The sequence below is a fragment of the Lepisma saccharinum genome, chromosome 2, assembly GCF_977018435.1.
Source record: "Lepisma saccharinum chromosome 2, izLepSacc3.1, whole genome shotgun sequence".
Taxonomy (NCBI): Eukaryota; Metazoa; Arthropoda; class Insecta; order Zygentoma; family Lepismatidae; genus Lepisma; species Lepisma saccharinum.
This window is the reverse complement of record NC_139230.1, coordinates 92,272,218-92,288,730: the sequence shown is the minus strand read 5'-3', so window position 1 is coordinate 92,288,730 and position 16,513 is coordinate 92,272,218. Positions and strand designations below refer to the sequence as shown.

Below are 16,513 nucleotides of genomic sequence, written 5' to 3'. Positions count from 1 at the left end.
CAAAGCTACAAAGTGATAGACCGCTTACTACGGCAGATTTCACATGAGGTCCGAAGTCATTTTGTGGCGGGTGTAAAAGTCTTCCTTATCTGATAAATAAAAAGCTGTTCCTTGGCAATTTGTCCAAAACATTCTGTTAAATTGGGCTTTCCAAATATCAAGAATACATTCCTTCATTTTCTTACATCTCACTAGCAATTTTATTTTTACTAATAGATCAAAAGTGTTACAAAATGCCTGTTTATAGCATCTTGCATTTACGTTAAGTAAAAACAATAAAATTAAACCTTTTTCTTCTTTTTTTAAAAAAAAAAAACAGCCAACAAGAAACAGTGATGGAATACATGCATCAATATGATCATGTTCACAGACAGCTGAAACTTTTACAGTAAGTACATGCTATGTAATTGCATAATCTTTCCAAATAATTTCAAGATTTTAGTTGGTATTATAAAATCTTATTCGAGCCAGAGGTAATGTCCTCAACATTATCCAAAACGTCTTGTCCTGCAGAGTCAGTTTCTCCATGATTTGAGACAATAAATCAAGTGGCGCCAAACACTGAAAACCAGACACATCTGCAAGGTGGTCAGCAGCACTAACCACCTACATATGACAAGTCCCTTTGAAAAGTTATGACACAAAATCTTTGACTTCACAGTTGTTCACAAGGCAATGGGGATAAATAAGAAGACAGGGCATTGGCCAATTAACAAAACACACTCTTGTAACAGCAATCAGTCATCAAGAATCTACGTTTTCAACACAGGTCAATAAAAACATGATAACAAAAGTGGTCTGCCTAAATGTACGGAAACAACAATATTCATAATTTAATTTCTGACAATAGATGGAAGGTTTCAAAGTGAAAAACTTATAACTAACACCCTACATGCAACAATGCTTCATATTTGAAGTGTTGGTAGCAAAGCTAACCACCATGCTGAAATTGGCAATTTTGAGATGGTAAGCAGCCACCATGCTGCAAAGAGTTAAATATTATAGAACATCTATACAATATATTATTTTATAACTAACATTATTAACCAATAGCTACTGAGAAGATGTTAGTCTCATAATGCAGCTACGGCATATGCAATCATAATCACTTCATCAATCAAAATGCCAAATACATATTTCTTGATCATGGCCATTTCTGATTTTCAAATTACACCTGCACAAAAGTATTAGCAATTAGTTATTACTTGGTACTCCACACATCACATCATCATGTACAAATCATATAAAATAACAATTTTTAGGTAATTAATATAAACTTGGCAAGCAAAGTGAGCCAGAAATTTTTAAGATGTTTCTCTGCAAACTGGCTGGCAATAGCATAAATTTAATAGAATGCCACTGTTTTTTTTGCTCCCTTTGCCTTGATAACTGGGGTATTCAACCCACCTTCACCACCTTATCTACAGCTGCCTAGCTTAATATCCTATTGAGATATTCATGTAATGATAATAGTTATTTTAAGTTAGTTACATACTTGTAAAGAAATGTAAATTTCTTAGCAGTCATGTCCACCCAAACAATAACCCATCTGATAATACTTTATCCACACTTGTATCCATCTGAATAAAAATCTGTGTTCAAGGCACTGGCTTGTCAATGTATTTAACAAAAGCCATTCATGTAAGTAATTCTTACCCAAGGAACTGGGATGCTGAGGGTTTCACTCATGCCATTCAATGAGATATCCAAAGGTAGGCACTACTTCACTCATGTCATGACACTTATCTACCTTTTCACACTCACCATGTTGACCAAACTGTTCAGTACCAACTGACCACCCACTCCCTTCACAGGGGTAACAAACACTTCCCTCAGGTATATGGAGTGTTTGCAATTGACTGTAAAAGATAAGTTGTAAAGTTCCCCATGCATATTGCACTGTTCCATGAAGGCACATTTAAGGGAATGTGGTGTAGAGACCCACACATTCTCGATCTCGGCAATTTTGGAAGTGATGTGATAAGCAACATGCTCTGGCTACCTTTACCCCCCCCCCCAATGGTTGCAACCAGGTACCCATTTATTTAATGCTGGGTGAACCCCAGAGCTGTTTTATTTAATACTGGGTAAACCCCAGAGCTGTTTTATTTAATGCTGGGTGAACCCCAGAGCTGTTTTATTTAATGCTGGGTGAACCCCAGGGCCGTTTTATGCAGGAACAAGGCTGAAAAAATTCCGAATTTAGATTACCTATGAATGGAACCATGTGGCAGTCAGATTCCTTACCAACTAGATCACTGTGGCTACTACCACTGACTGTAGAATAAAGTAAATCAATACTTGTTGGAATAATCTTAATATTATTAATTATTACTTATTAGGAAGATGTTGAGGCTAGTTGTCACTTTTGTATATCTGAATTTATTTCAAAATGCAATATATAATTGTTTTAACATTTTGTATGGCCTAGGAACTTTATTCCATATCTAAGCTTCAAATTTAAATCAGAATTTTGAATTAATGGAGTAGGTAATAAGATAATAATTTATTGAAGTTCTTGTAAAGTTGTGCAAGTGAAACAATCTTCTCCATTGGTGGATTTTGTTGTCCAAAGCATTTTATCTGTCTAAAATGAAGAATAACATTTTTCTATTTTTTGTATTTAAATGCAATTATCAATTTTCATGTTGAAAATGTTATGATTTAGTTATGTTGAAATCCTTATTTTTATCCATGATTGTGGTATTTGTTATGTTAGATTTTAGAAAGATATTATCTCAAAAGGGGGTTGTAAATTTACAGCAATTATTGTGGTCACAAAACTGATCACTTGCTTCAATTGGTTCTTCTTCTCATCCTAAATGACACACAATATTTCAAAGGTTTTATTCCTAAATGTGGAAGTGATTCCCTTACAGTGTTAAAAGTTTCATTGCAATAGTCCCAGAAATGTAGTCTAGACAGTGTTTGGAAAATGTAAAATTGTGGTTATAGTGTGTTGTGTGTGTATGGGGACACCCTATTCTCTCCCCCTGAAACGAAGGTTAGGACCCAATAACAGTTTCTATTTCTTCTCCTTGTGAGGGGAAAATGTAAGATGGCAAATTTTACACCTTCCTCTGAATATATCCTTCCAGCAGAGGTGTCTCCTGAACACATGCGGTGCATGCTACGCTTGCGTCAATTGTGGGGAAAAAGACAGCTTGCTCTGCAACGATATTTATGAGAATTTCTACATTCTAATTTCTTCATATAGGAGAAGTATTTATTTTACACAAGAGCGCTCAACTAAGCTTATATTACATTTCTTGGATCTGAAGTGAAAGAAAGTAATAATTATTTTCCCCCAATTGACGCATGCGTCACTTCAGATCCAAGAAATGCAATATAATCTTAGTTGAGCGCTCTCGTGTAAAATAAATACTTCTCCTATATGAAGAAATTAGAATGTAGAAATGCTCATTAATGTCGTCGTAGAGCAAGCTGTCCTTTTTCCCCACAATTGACGCATGCCTTCAGGAGATGCCTCTGGCTTCCAGTTGTCTATGTGTAGATATAAATCTCGACAAGCAGTGCCACAAGGAAGACAAAATATGAAAAATTTAATTAAAAAAATCTCACCATGAAATAGTTAAGTGAGGCATCATTTTTGATAGACTATATCCAATTGATGATACTGATAGTTGGAACATACAATGTGAAGTAGATACATTGTTTCAATCTGTGTGAAAACCTACTCATGTGACAACCAGCTCCAATCTCCCTTAAACTTTCTCCATATGCATAGGCACATGCACACACACACACACACACCACATGGGTAGCATGCAATGCAGCTGTAATTTAGAAATATTCTAACTTCATATTTTTGTTACAGTGAAGCCAACACAAAATTACAAGACACAAATGATAGCTTGTTGACGGTTATGGACGTATCAGGTCTTAGATCTCCTCGACCTTCATCCCCATGCTGCTGTAGTCGAACTAGCTCAATGGGATCAGGCCAGGGCCCAGGTGATCATGGCTGTGAAGGAAGGAAAAGAAAAAGGTAAGTTGATAACTCTGTTCATGCATCTAATACTAGCATAAAACAAAAATATTGGAAATGTCTTTATAACATCTCTGTATGAAAAGCCAGTCACTATTAGCTCCTTGGTGATTGTACAGAGACAGGCACTTCAGAGTTGTAACAAACCCCGTTGACTTTCAATGAAACTATTACTACCCAGAAGTGTCTGTAACTGAACTGTCTAGATTCATAAAAATATTTGTAATTGTCTTGATCTGGGAAGCTAATATCACTGTTCATGTTATTTTGAAGGGAATACCTCCAAAATGTTTAAGTTGGCGAAATTGAGGGTGGGGGAATCCAGGTTAAAAATTGTTGATGCTCAGGCTAACTACTCAATATTAAATAATGTAAGAGAAAATATATGCTTTAATTTATTTTTAACATAAGAAACTTATGTAGAAATTCCAGCGAAAAATGTAAGCTCAACCAGTACTCGAACCTGGGCCTCTGGCATACTGTGCTGGGAGAAACTGGATACCATCAACATTATGAGTGTTTCAAATTTAACAGATTCTATTGTGGTAGCACTAACACAGACAATTCCACACAGGTAAAAGAGCAGCAGTGACAAATCATCTGAATCAAGGGCAGTTGGTAGAGCAATGACATGATATGCCAGAGAACCAGGTTTAAGTCCTGGTTGAGCATTTTTTGCAGAAATTTGTACTACTTAGTAGGCTACATCTCTGTGTGTGCCAAATTGTAAAGTAAGAAAATAAATTGATATTTCAAAGCAATGTCTTGGAATTATTCTCCTAACTATTTTTCTTTGGGTGGGGGGAATATACGAGGTGTGACAAAAAAAAAAACAGATTGATTGCATAAGTGAAAAACAAAAAGGAGTTGGCAACAACAGTTTAGTTGATGTCTTGCAACACCCCTAGTCTATCTGTGCTGCAAGTTTGGACTCACCCAGTATTGCCAGTTGGGAGTATTACATCATTGAGTGAACACCTGCAACCATGTTCGGTTAGGTCTCTCCCAACTGGTGAGACCGGGTGAGTCCAAACTTGCAGCACAGATAGACTAGGGGCGTCGCATGACGTCATCAAAACTGTTGTTGCCAACTCCTTTTTGTTTTTCACTTATGCAATTAATCTGTTGTTTTTTTTGTGTCACACCTCGTATTGTTACATATTTCTCTTATGATCATATTCCATCTAATTGTTTAAACTGAATTCATTTACAAACTTTTGAACATTTTTTAACAATATATGACATGGTTGTAAACTTAATTAATAAACATTACAACATATTATGACTTATTGATTGAATGATTTAAAATTTTTGGGTGCATCGGCACATATGGCCATTTTGCATCCATCAGTATAAGTATACATGGGGAAAAATACCCTTAACTAAAACCCTTACCTAAAAATTAAAAAAGGAGGGGTGTAAAGGTCCCTTTCAGAAAGGTTAAAAATGCAAGTTGTAAATGGAACCTGCATAAGACAAACAAAACACATTAAATAAAAGGTAGGAATGGTTTAAAAACTACCTTAGAAACAGTGGAAAAAGCATGCTCTTCTCAAAAAACTGAAGATATAAGTTACAACACTGTCATCATTTCCCAACATTGATGAAAATTTTTGGGAAGGTCAAAATCCTATCTGACGTTAATAAAATCAGCACGTTTAAGAAGAACGTGCCAACATTTAAAACAATGTTGCAAGCAGTGGCGTGCCCAAAGGGGGCTTGGAGGGGGTTATAACTCCTCCCCCTTTGGCTCAGTACTCTTTAAAGATAGAACATCAAAGGTAGGAAAAGATGGTGAAATGATGGTTGACTACCAGAAAAAGTGTACGTAACCCCTCCCTTTCGAAAAACCTGGGCACGCCATTGGTTGCAAGTACAGCACAGCGGAGAGTACAGTCCTTGCAGCAAATGACGATGTGTGAGAGAGCTTAGTTCAATTAGCCACATTAAGATGACTTCTACTCGGCGAAAGGGACGGGACGAGGAACACAAAACACCAGTGGTGGGTTTGATAGCTCGAACATATAATAAAAATTATAGTATACACTAAAAGTTTAAGGAATATTATAATAATGCATGGGCACATGGACTGTATAATAAGATATGATTGCATGTCATAAATATAGAGTATATACTGACTTATATCAATGCTCTACTTAAAGGCTCACATAACCACTATTGAATATTAAAAAAGAATGCACCTAATGTTACCATTCAAGTGTTTTTTTCTACCTTGCTGTGATGTTTCATCCTGGTTCCTCAGAACTTAGAACACCATGCATAATCGGTGTTCAAACCTGGGAATGCTGGCTTTGTAGCATGTTATGCTGACCAATCTGCCATGGATGCTGGATTTAATTCATTCAACAACTACTGCATAATATTTTAAATACTTCACTATTCAAACGTTGATTTTGCATTTATAGCATCAGCAATAAATTATCATGTATTAGGTTAGTGGTCCCGGGTTCAATACCTGGTGGAGGCACATTGTGGTTCGGATCCCACTTTAAACTGTAGGTCCAGTCCCGATTAGCCTTACTGTGCATAAAGTGGACTTAAAACACCAAATCATTCATTAGGTTAGAATCTGTTTTTTATGAGAATAGAACTCTTAAGGTGCTAACAACTGGGGCCAATGATGAACATATGAATAACTGTAAGCTATAAAAGTTTACCATACCTTCAGTTCCTGGTATTAACTGAACTTAAATTTGTTTCATAGGATCTCCCAACCACACAGCCGTACACCTTCCGAAGTTGGCAGCCTTGCAGAATCTGTAGCAGATTCAAATCGATCTCCTCTTGTGTGGAACCATTCACGTACTGGAGAAGAAGTTCAATTTGGCATCCAGAGACTCATGGAAGACTTGGGTATGTACATTACTTTCAACAATATAAAAACTGTTAACAATGATAGAATAATTTGCAAATCATAAACAACCAGAACAAGTAAATAAAACCAAGTTAACACTAAAATCATTAAAAAATAATGGTTTGTTATTGGGAAATGATGAGCTTCATACAAAGATGTCGTGCTTCACTATACATTTTCCAGTGCAATTGACCTCTGTGGTGCTGTTATCACAATGTGCTGCAAAAAAGATTCCTGAGTTTAAATCCTTCGTGATACATTGGTATGTCTTTATGATTATTTTTAATAAATTTCCTGAGTTGATCATCTACACATTAATAGAATGACTGGAATTTAATGAGGTGGAAAAGTGTTTTCTTCTTAAATATAATCTAAGAAGAGCACTAAGCTCAGTAGCCATGGGCTTAGGGGCATATGATATTAGAGCAAAGAAATTACCATAATTACCTTGATACAATCCAGACACTTTCTTTCACTTATTTTGCCATATATCAGTGAACATAGCTTTGATCTTGCTCTTGGAAAAGTTGATAAATGCATCTGAGATTACATGACTAAATATGTATTCCAAGAGAACAGTAACTTGAATTTAGGAGTAGTAGAAGGTACAGTGGCACATGCTGAGTCAAAGACCAGGGCTATCTCTTCATACACTAATTACATAATTAAAAAAGCAAAGCTGTCTGGCAAAAAGGATGGGGATCCTTCCTCGATATCTCATTATTAAAACAACAATAGTCAGCAATGGACATAAAACATTTCAGGCTTATTTATAAAAAGTAGCAGTCTATATTATATTATATTCATATGCTTTCTCCAAAATTTGTCTCAGGGTGAAGATTTGATCTGTGGTGTAGCGTCCTTCCTAAATCCACATTGATATTCTCTTATAATCTCCTCAATGTATACCTTCAATCTTCCGCCATAAAATTGGCAGAAATTTTTAACATTAACAGTACACACAGTAACTGGAGTTAGACAAGGAGATACCCTTTCCATAACACTCTTCTTATTATGTCTAGAAAAAGGCCATAGAAAATGTAAAAATCCAACCTGCAGGAACACTTTTCAATAGACTAAATCAGTGCCTTGCTTATGCAGATGACATAGCTGTTTTGGGGAGAAGTCAAATTTCTGTTGAGGAGGTTATGTTTACAATTAAAGAAGCAGCTAAGGAAGCCAGATTAGAAGTGAAGATAATGAAAACAAAATGTACGAGACTGACAAGTAACCCTACTCGGGTCAGACAAGTAAAGATTGGTGACCAAAATTATGAAGAGGTGGGAACCTTCAAATATCTGAGATTGTTAATGACTCAACAAAATAATGTAGAACTTGATATCAAGAAAAACATTTCAGCAGGCGACAAATGTCTTCATGCCTTTGTGGATATATTTCTGAATAGAAGACGACTATCAAGGCTTTAAAAGTCAGAGTATATAAGACCATGATCTGACCAAAAATACTGTATTGAAGTGAAATCTCGACACCCATGAAGAGAACATCATTAATGCTGATGACTTGGGAAAGGAAAATACTACAAACAATATATGGACCAGATTATGATGGTGAAGGATGGACAATACTTTATAATCATGAATTGAAAGAAGTATATTAATCTCCTGATATTATAGCTGAAATCAAGGCAAGCGGATTGAGCTAGGCAGGACATCCTATAAGAATGAATGATGACAGAGTAGTAAAGAAAAGTATTCTTCATAAAACTTGAAGGCAGACGAGGAAGAGGGTGACCCACGATGCAAACGATATATGATGTGGAGAGAGACATCAGAACTCTGGGGATAAGAAGATGGAGACAAGAGGCACAAGACAGAAAGGAATGGGCTCGCATTCTTGAGAAGGCTAAGGCTATCATGTCATTCTCTCAGGAATGGGGGATGATGTACTGGATGTACTGGATTGATGTAGCTCACTGATCATTCATCCTTATCAATGGAGCACTTGCTATCATGGCAAGCCTGATGGTAAGGCACAAGAGGTAGCAATTACATACACTTGAGTTTAAACCCCTACACAACGGATCAGCATATAGAAAGGAAATTTCCTGTCTCTCACTGTGGAAGTGTTCCTTCATTCCGTGGACTACTTATAACAAGGAGTCCGTTTGTAATCCAAGTCTGGCAAGCCCAAACTCCTCTCTCCTTCTCTGACTAATGATCTCGAAGTGACTGCTGTCTTAGAACTGACCACTGACCTCTCGCTCCACAGACATTTATTCACATTCAATTTACTTAAGATGAGAGAGAGAGAGAGAGAGACAGAGAGAGAGAGAGAGAGAGAGAGAGAGAGAGAGAGATAGAGGAATTAGGGAAAGAGAGAAGAAACTTAACCCCTTAAGTGGGTGTTTCGATTTTATAAATTGAGTTACAAGCAGGTTACCCGAGCCATGTTCTGGGTTGCAATGTGTAACATTAAGCAGGTTGCCCAAGCTAGGTTTGGGCAGGAAAGTTTATTCCAACTTCATATCGGGTAACGCAAATTGTTCTCGGGTATTGTTGTGTACACTATGCGGAATCCGATGCGCAGTTGTTTTTGAGATAGAAAGAGATAGTGAGAGAGAGAGAGAGAGAGAGAGAGAGGGGGGGGGGAGACAGAGAGAGAGAGAGAGAGAGAGAGAGAGTGAGAGTGAGAGAGAGAGTGTAACTTAAACCTAAATTTGAATTGAAACTACTGCACACATAATTTAAAGTAAACTTTCTCACTACATTGTCAAGGAGAGAGAGAGAGAGAGAGAGTGTGTGTGTGTGTACCTTAAACCTAAATGGGAATTGAAACTACTGCACACATAATTTAAAGTAAACTGTCTCACTACATTGTCAAGGGGAGAGAGAGAGAGAGAGAGAGAGAGAGAGAGTGTGTGTGTAATTTAAACCTAAATAGGAATTGAAACTACTGCACACATAATTTAAAGTAAACTGTCTCACTACATTGTCAAGGAGAGAAAGAGAGAGAGAGAGAGAGAGAGTGTAACTTAAACCTAAATGGGAATTGAAACTACTGCACACATAATTTAAAGTAAACTGTCTCACTACATTGTCAAGGGGAGAGAGAGAGAGTGTAACTTAAACCTAAATGGGAATTGAAACTACTGCACACATAATTTAAAGTAAACTGTCTCACTACATTGTCAAGGGGAGAGAGAGAGAGAGAGAGAGAGAGAGAGAGTGTGTGTAATTTAAACCTAAATAGGAATTGAAACTACTGCACACATAATTTAAAGTAAACTGTCTCACTACATTGTCAAGGAGAGAAAGAGAGAGAGAGAGAGAGAGTGTAACTTAAACCTAAATGGGAATTGAAACTACTGCACACATAATTTAAAGTAAACTGTCTCACTACATTGTCAAGGGGAGAGAGAGAGAGAGAGAGAGACAGAGAGAGAGAGTGTGTAACTTAAACCTAAATGGGAATTGAAACTCCTGCACACATAATTTAAAGTAAACTGTCTCACTACATTGTCAAGGGGAGAGAGAGAGAGAGAGAGAGAGAGAGAGAGAGAGAGAGAGAGAGAGAGAGAGAGAGAGAGAGTAACTTAAACCTAAATGGGAATTGAAACTACTGCACATAATTTAAAGTAAACTGTCTCACTACATTGTCAAGGAGAGAAAGAGAGAGAGAGAGAGAGAGAGTGTAACTTAAACCTAAATGGGAATTGAAACTACTGCACACATAATTTAAAGTAAACTGTCTCACTACATTGTCAAGGGGAGAGAGAGAGAGAGAGAGACAGAGAGAGAGAGTGTGTAACTTAAACCTAAATGGGAATTGAAACTACTGCACACATAATTTAAAGTAAACTGTCTCACTACATTGTCAAGGGGAGAGAGAGAGAGAGAGAGAGAGAGAGAGAGAGTGTGTAATTTAAACCTAAATAGGAATTGAAACTACTGCACACATAATTTAAAGTAAACTGTCTCACTACATTGTCAAGGAGAGAAAGAGAGAGAGAGAGAGAGAGTGTAACTTAAACCTAAATGGGAATTGAAACTACTGCACACATAATTTAAAGTAAACTGTCTCACTACATTGTCAAGGGGAGAGAGAGAGAGAGAGAGAGACAGAGAGAGAGAGTGTGTAACTTAAACCTAAATGGGAATTGAAACTACTGCACACATAATTTAAAGTAAACTGTCTCACTACATTGTCAAGGGGAGAGAGAGAGAGAGAGAGAGAGAGAGAGAGAGAGAGAGAGAGAGAGAGAGTAACTTAAACCTAAATGGGAATTGAAACTACTGCACATAATTTAAAGTAAACTGTCTCACTACATTGTCAAGGGGAGAGAGAGAGAGAGAGAGAGAGAGAGAGAAGAGAGAGAGAGAGAGAGAGAGAGAGAGAGAGTGTAACTTAAACCTAAATAGGAATTGAAACTACTGCACACATAATTTAAAGTAAACTGTCTCACTACATTGTCAAGGAGAGAAAGAGAGAGAGAGAGAGAGAGTGTAACTTAAACCTAAATGGGAATTGAAACTACTGCACACATAATTTAAAGTAAACTGTCTCACTACATTGTCAAGGGGAGAGAGAGAGAGTGTAACTTAAACCTAAATGGGAATTGAAACTACTGCACACATAATTTAAAGTAAACTGTCTCACTACATTGTCAAGGGGAGAGAGAGAGAGAGAGAGAGAGAGAGAGTGTGTGTAATTTAAACCTAAATAGGAATTGAAACTACTGCACACATAATTTAAAGTAAACTGTCTCACTACATTGTCAAGGAGAGAAAGAGAGAGAGAGAGAGAGTGTAACTTAAACCTAAATGGGAATTGAAACTACTGCACACATAATTTAAAGTAAACTGTCTCACTACATTGTCAAGGGGAGAGAGAGAGAGAGAGAGAGAGAGAGAGAGAGAGAGAGAGAGAGAGAGAGTAACTTAAACCTAAATGGGAATTGAAACTACTGCACATAATTTAAAGTAAACTGTCTCACTACATTGTCAAGGAGAGAAAGAGAGAGAGAGAGAGAGAGAGTGTAACTTAAACCTAAATGGGAATTGAAACTACTGCACACATAATTTAAAGTAAACTGTCTCACTACATTGTCAAGGGGAGAGAGAGAGAGAGAGAGACAGAGAGAGAGAGTGTGTAACTTAAACCTAAATGGGAATTGAAACTACTGCACACATAATTTAAAGTAAACTGTCTCACTACATTGTCAAGGGGAGAGAGAGAGAGAGAGAGAGAGAGAGAGAGTGTGTGTAATTTAAACCTAAATAGGAATTGAAACTACTGCACACATAATTTAAAGTAAACTGTCTCACTACATTGTCAAGGAGAGAAAGAGAGAGAGAGAGAGAGAGTGTAACTTAAACCTAAATGGGAATTGAAACTACTGCACACATAATTTAAAGTAAACTGTCTCACTACATTGTCAAGGGGAGAGAGAGAGAGAGAGAGAGACAGAGAGAGAGAGTGTGTAACTTAAACCTAAATGGGAATTGAAACTACTGCACACATAATTTAAAGTAAACTGTCTCACTACATTGTCAAGGGGAGAGAGAGAGAGAGAGAGAGAGAGAGAGAGAGAGAGAGAGAGAGAGAGAGAGAGAGAGAGAGAGAGAGTAACTTAAACCTAAATGGGAATTGAAACTACTGCACATAATTTAAAGTAAACTGTCTCACTACATTGTCAAGGGGAGAGAGAGAGAGAGAGAGAGAGAGAGAGAGAGAGAGAGAGAGAGAGAGAGAGAGAGAGAGTGTAACTTAAACCTAAATAGGAATTGAAACTACTGCACACATAATTTAAAGTAAACTGTCTCACTACATTGTCAAGGAGAGAAAGAGAGAGAGAGAGAGAGAGTGTAACTTAAACCTAAATGGGAATTGAAACTACTGCACACATAATTTAAAGTAAACTGTCTCACTACATTGTCAAGGGGAGAGAGAGAGAGAGAGAGACAGAGAGAGAGAGTGTGTAACTTAAACCTAAATGGGAATTGAAACTACTGCACACATAATTTAAAGTAAACTGTCTCACTACATTGTCAAGGCGAGAGAGAGAGAGAGAGAGAGAGAGAGAGAGAGTGTGTGTAATTTAAACCTAAATAGGAATTGAAACTACTGCACACATAATTTAAAGTAAACTGTCTCACTACATTGTCAAGGAGAGAAAGAGAGAGAGAGAGAGAGAGTGTAACTTAAACCTAAATGGGAATTGAAACTACTGCACACATAATTTAAAGTAAACTGTCTCACTACATTGTCAAGGGGAGAGAGAGAGAGAGAGAGACAGAGAGAGAGAGTGTGTAACTTAAACCTAAATGGGAATTGAAACTACTGCACACATAATTTAAAGTAAACTGTCTCACTACATTGTCAAGGGGAGAGAGAGAGAGAGAGAGACAGAGAGAGAGAGTGTGTAACTTAAACCTAAATGGGAATTGAAACTACTGCACACATAATTTAAAGTAAACTGTCTCACTACATTGTCAAGGGGAGAGAGAGAGAGAGAGAGAGAGAGAGAGAGAGAGAGAGAGAGAGAGAGAGAGAGTAACTTAAACCTAAATGGGAATTGAAACTACTGCACATAATTTAAAGTAAACTGTCTCACTACATTGTCAAGGGGAGAGAGAGAGAGAGAGAGACAGAGAGAGAGAGAGAGAGAGAGAGAGAGAGACAGAGAGAGAGAGTGTGTAACTTAAACCTAAATGGGAATTGAAACTACTGCACACATAATTTAAAGTAAACTGTCTCACTACATTGTCAAGGGGAGAGAGAGAGAGAGAGAGACAGAGAGAGAGAGTGTGTAACTTAAACCTAAATGGGAATTGAAACTACTGCACACATAATTTAAAGTAAACTGTCTCACTACATTGTCAAGGGGAGAGAGAGAGAGAGAGAGAGAGAGAGAGAGAGAGAGAGAGAGAGAGAGAGAGAGAGAGAGTAACTTAAACCTAAATGGGAATTGAAACTACTGCACATAATTTAAAGTAAACTGTCTCACTACATTGTCAAGGGGAGAGAGAGAGAGAGAGAGAGAGAGAGAGAGAGAGAGAGAGAGAGAGAGAGAGAGAGAGAGAGTGTAACTTAAACCTAAATGGGAATTGAAACTACTGCACACATAATTTAAAGTAAACTGTCTCACTACATTGTCAAGGAGATAGAGAGAAGGAGAGAGATAGATAGAGAGAGAGAGAGTGTGCAAATTAAACCTAAATGGGAATTGAAACTACTGCACACATAATTTAAAGTAAATCATATGTTGAATCTTAGACCCCAGTTCAGCGAGCCCCCAGTCCACCCCTGTCCCAGAGGGCACATGGCTCTCTACAAAATTATAACATTATAACATTACATGAGGGAAAGGTGAATGAACACACAAACATTCAAGCAAACTGTACAAAACGAAATGTATCTATTTATATACTACTGTATATCCATTTAAAGAAAATAATTCCCCGCTACAGGAACATTGACTGGATCTGAAATGCACAAAAAGCCACCAAATTCAAATGCCCGAGCACAACTCAGGCTCCCCGCTTAAGGGGTTAATAATGCCGAGTCAGACCTCTGGCCTCTTCCATGATTGCTGCCTGTTTACAAACGTGGCCAACAAGAAAGGCTGCTAATGTCTGACAAGACATTCCTTAGATGGTTATAGCAATTTCCTGATTGGAGAGGTGATGGCTAGATGTCTGGAATATTGGAGTTCGATGAAAGTTACATTTAAGAGATTCTACGGATCGTTACCCTATACTACAAGGGTTCAAAGGAAGCTGTCTATAATATGCCATATTTAGGTAGAATTACATGCTTGCTTGATTGATTGATGTGGTTTATTTTACTTGGCTTCTCTGCCACTTTTGGTAATTGCAAAGATGAGGATGAGTGATGATGTGATGAAATTGATGAAGAGACACTCACAAATAACACCCATTCCCAGGCCAGGATTCAAACTCGGGACTCCTGGCATTGTAGCGAGCTGAACTAACCAGTCTGTCATGGAGGCTGGCTGACCTACATGCAAGTATAAAATAATACATACATATGTAGTTAACTTCTTACATTAAATCAATTACTTGAACATTCTTCTCTCCTTTTGTGTGCATTTCACTTTTTCATATAATGTCTCTTCAGATGATTTTTTTTTAGATACATTAGATTTTCTTTTCAACATAACAGCTAAATAGCTCAACTGGGTGTGTCTCTTTGTTGCTCTGAACTATGTCATGATCCTCTTTGGAGCAGAGGAATTTCCATCAACATTTTCAGTTTTGGATGAAAATATCAATGCCAATTCTGCTAGTTTGTACTACACTTCACTAAACACTACATCCAAATAATTCAGTTTCATATAATTTGACTGATTTATTATTGTACTCATCCAGAGAATGGAGCACACTTAGTTCATTTTTCAGGCAAACTCTACCAAAATTTAAAGCATATGGTTCTTTAAGTACCACCAAAAGATTTTAAGGGAACATTTCACAATACATATAAAATTTGCCTGAAACCAACAAACACTCACATTTTAGATCTTTTTGAGATTCAAATCTGAATTTTACCTGGAACATCATTGTGTCCAGATTTTTGTTGAAAATGCACTGGTATTTGGAACATTCATCATCCTAGCTTTATCATCGCTCTGTCCTCCTGGCCTTCATTCATTTTCACTGTCTTCATCTTCAACATTACTTGTAGTCTCTGCCTAATTTTCTGCAAAATGTCATATAATTCATTGACTTTGTTCATGCAGTAAGAAATATCCATTCATTTATTTTGCAATACGTCAAACATAACATTCGAAAATGCCAATATATTTTGCTGAATACAATAAGAAGAAATCTAGTGTCGAATTTACACAGAAAAGAAACGAAGCAATATTCACCTCCTCACTTGTCCAATCTCCATCTTCATTTTCCACTGATGAAAATAACTTGATAAGGTGCCCTCTATATTCCTTTCCAGTTTTTACAATTCTTGATGAGGACTTACAATCCACCTTTTCCATAAAGCATTAGAGCAGTTGAATGTGAAAAAAAAGCTAGGATTTACTGACAAAGCATTGAAAAACTGTCTACATTCTCGTATATTGTTTCTAGAATTTGACAAGCCCAAAGTTAACCTGTGACTGTAGCAATAAATGAAACATTGCTGAGGGATACTTATTATTTACCAAGACCTGAAGTTCAGATATATGGCTGGGCAATAACAGCTGCCCTAGGGCCTTCTCGATGGTGCAGTGGTAGTGTCGCAGCCTTGTAATCAAGGGATCCTGGGTTCAATGCCCTGTGGAGACAGAAGTGGTTCAAATCCCACTTTAAACTGTAGGTCCAGTCCCGATCAGCCTTAGTGTGCATAAAGTGGACTTAAAACACCAAATCAACCAACCAACCAAATAAGAGCTGCCCCATTGTAAGTTGGTGCTACACATTTCTCCAAACAATTCAAATCATCTACAACTTTGGTGACATATTGGAACAATTCTTGTGCTGTTCAGTCTAAACTGACACCAGTGAAATGCAAAAATCATTCCCAACAGTTTTCCTCATCATATACAAATTGTATATTGACTTTTTTAGTTACTGTCAATTGTCTTGCAAGTAATATTCATTTGATATTTCTGATTTGATTTGATCTGTAATTATGCTAGCTATTGCATCAAT

General features: G+C 37.1%; 1 protein-coding gene across 1 annotated transcript in view; it reads left to right on the top strand.

Annotated features, from left to right (window-relative positions):
- LOC145984093 (ras and EF-hand domain-containing protein-like) overlaps positions 1-16,513 on the top strand; it is a 154,988-nt gene that overhangs the window by 101,212 nt on the left and 37,263 nt on the right. Inside the window, exons 5-7 of the mRNA XM_083117500.1 lie at positions 320-388; positions 3,839-4,009; positions 6,735-6,883. Of these exons, the coding sequence (XP_082973626.1) occupies positions 320-388; positions 3,839-4,009; positions 6,735-6,883 (389 nt within the window). The remainder of the gene's footprint in view (positions 1-319; positions 389-3,838; positions 4,010-6,734; positions 6,884-16,513) is intronic.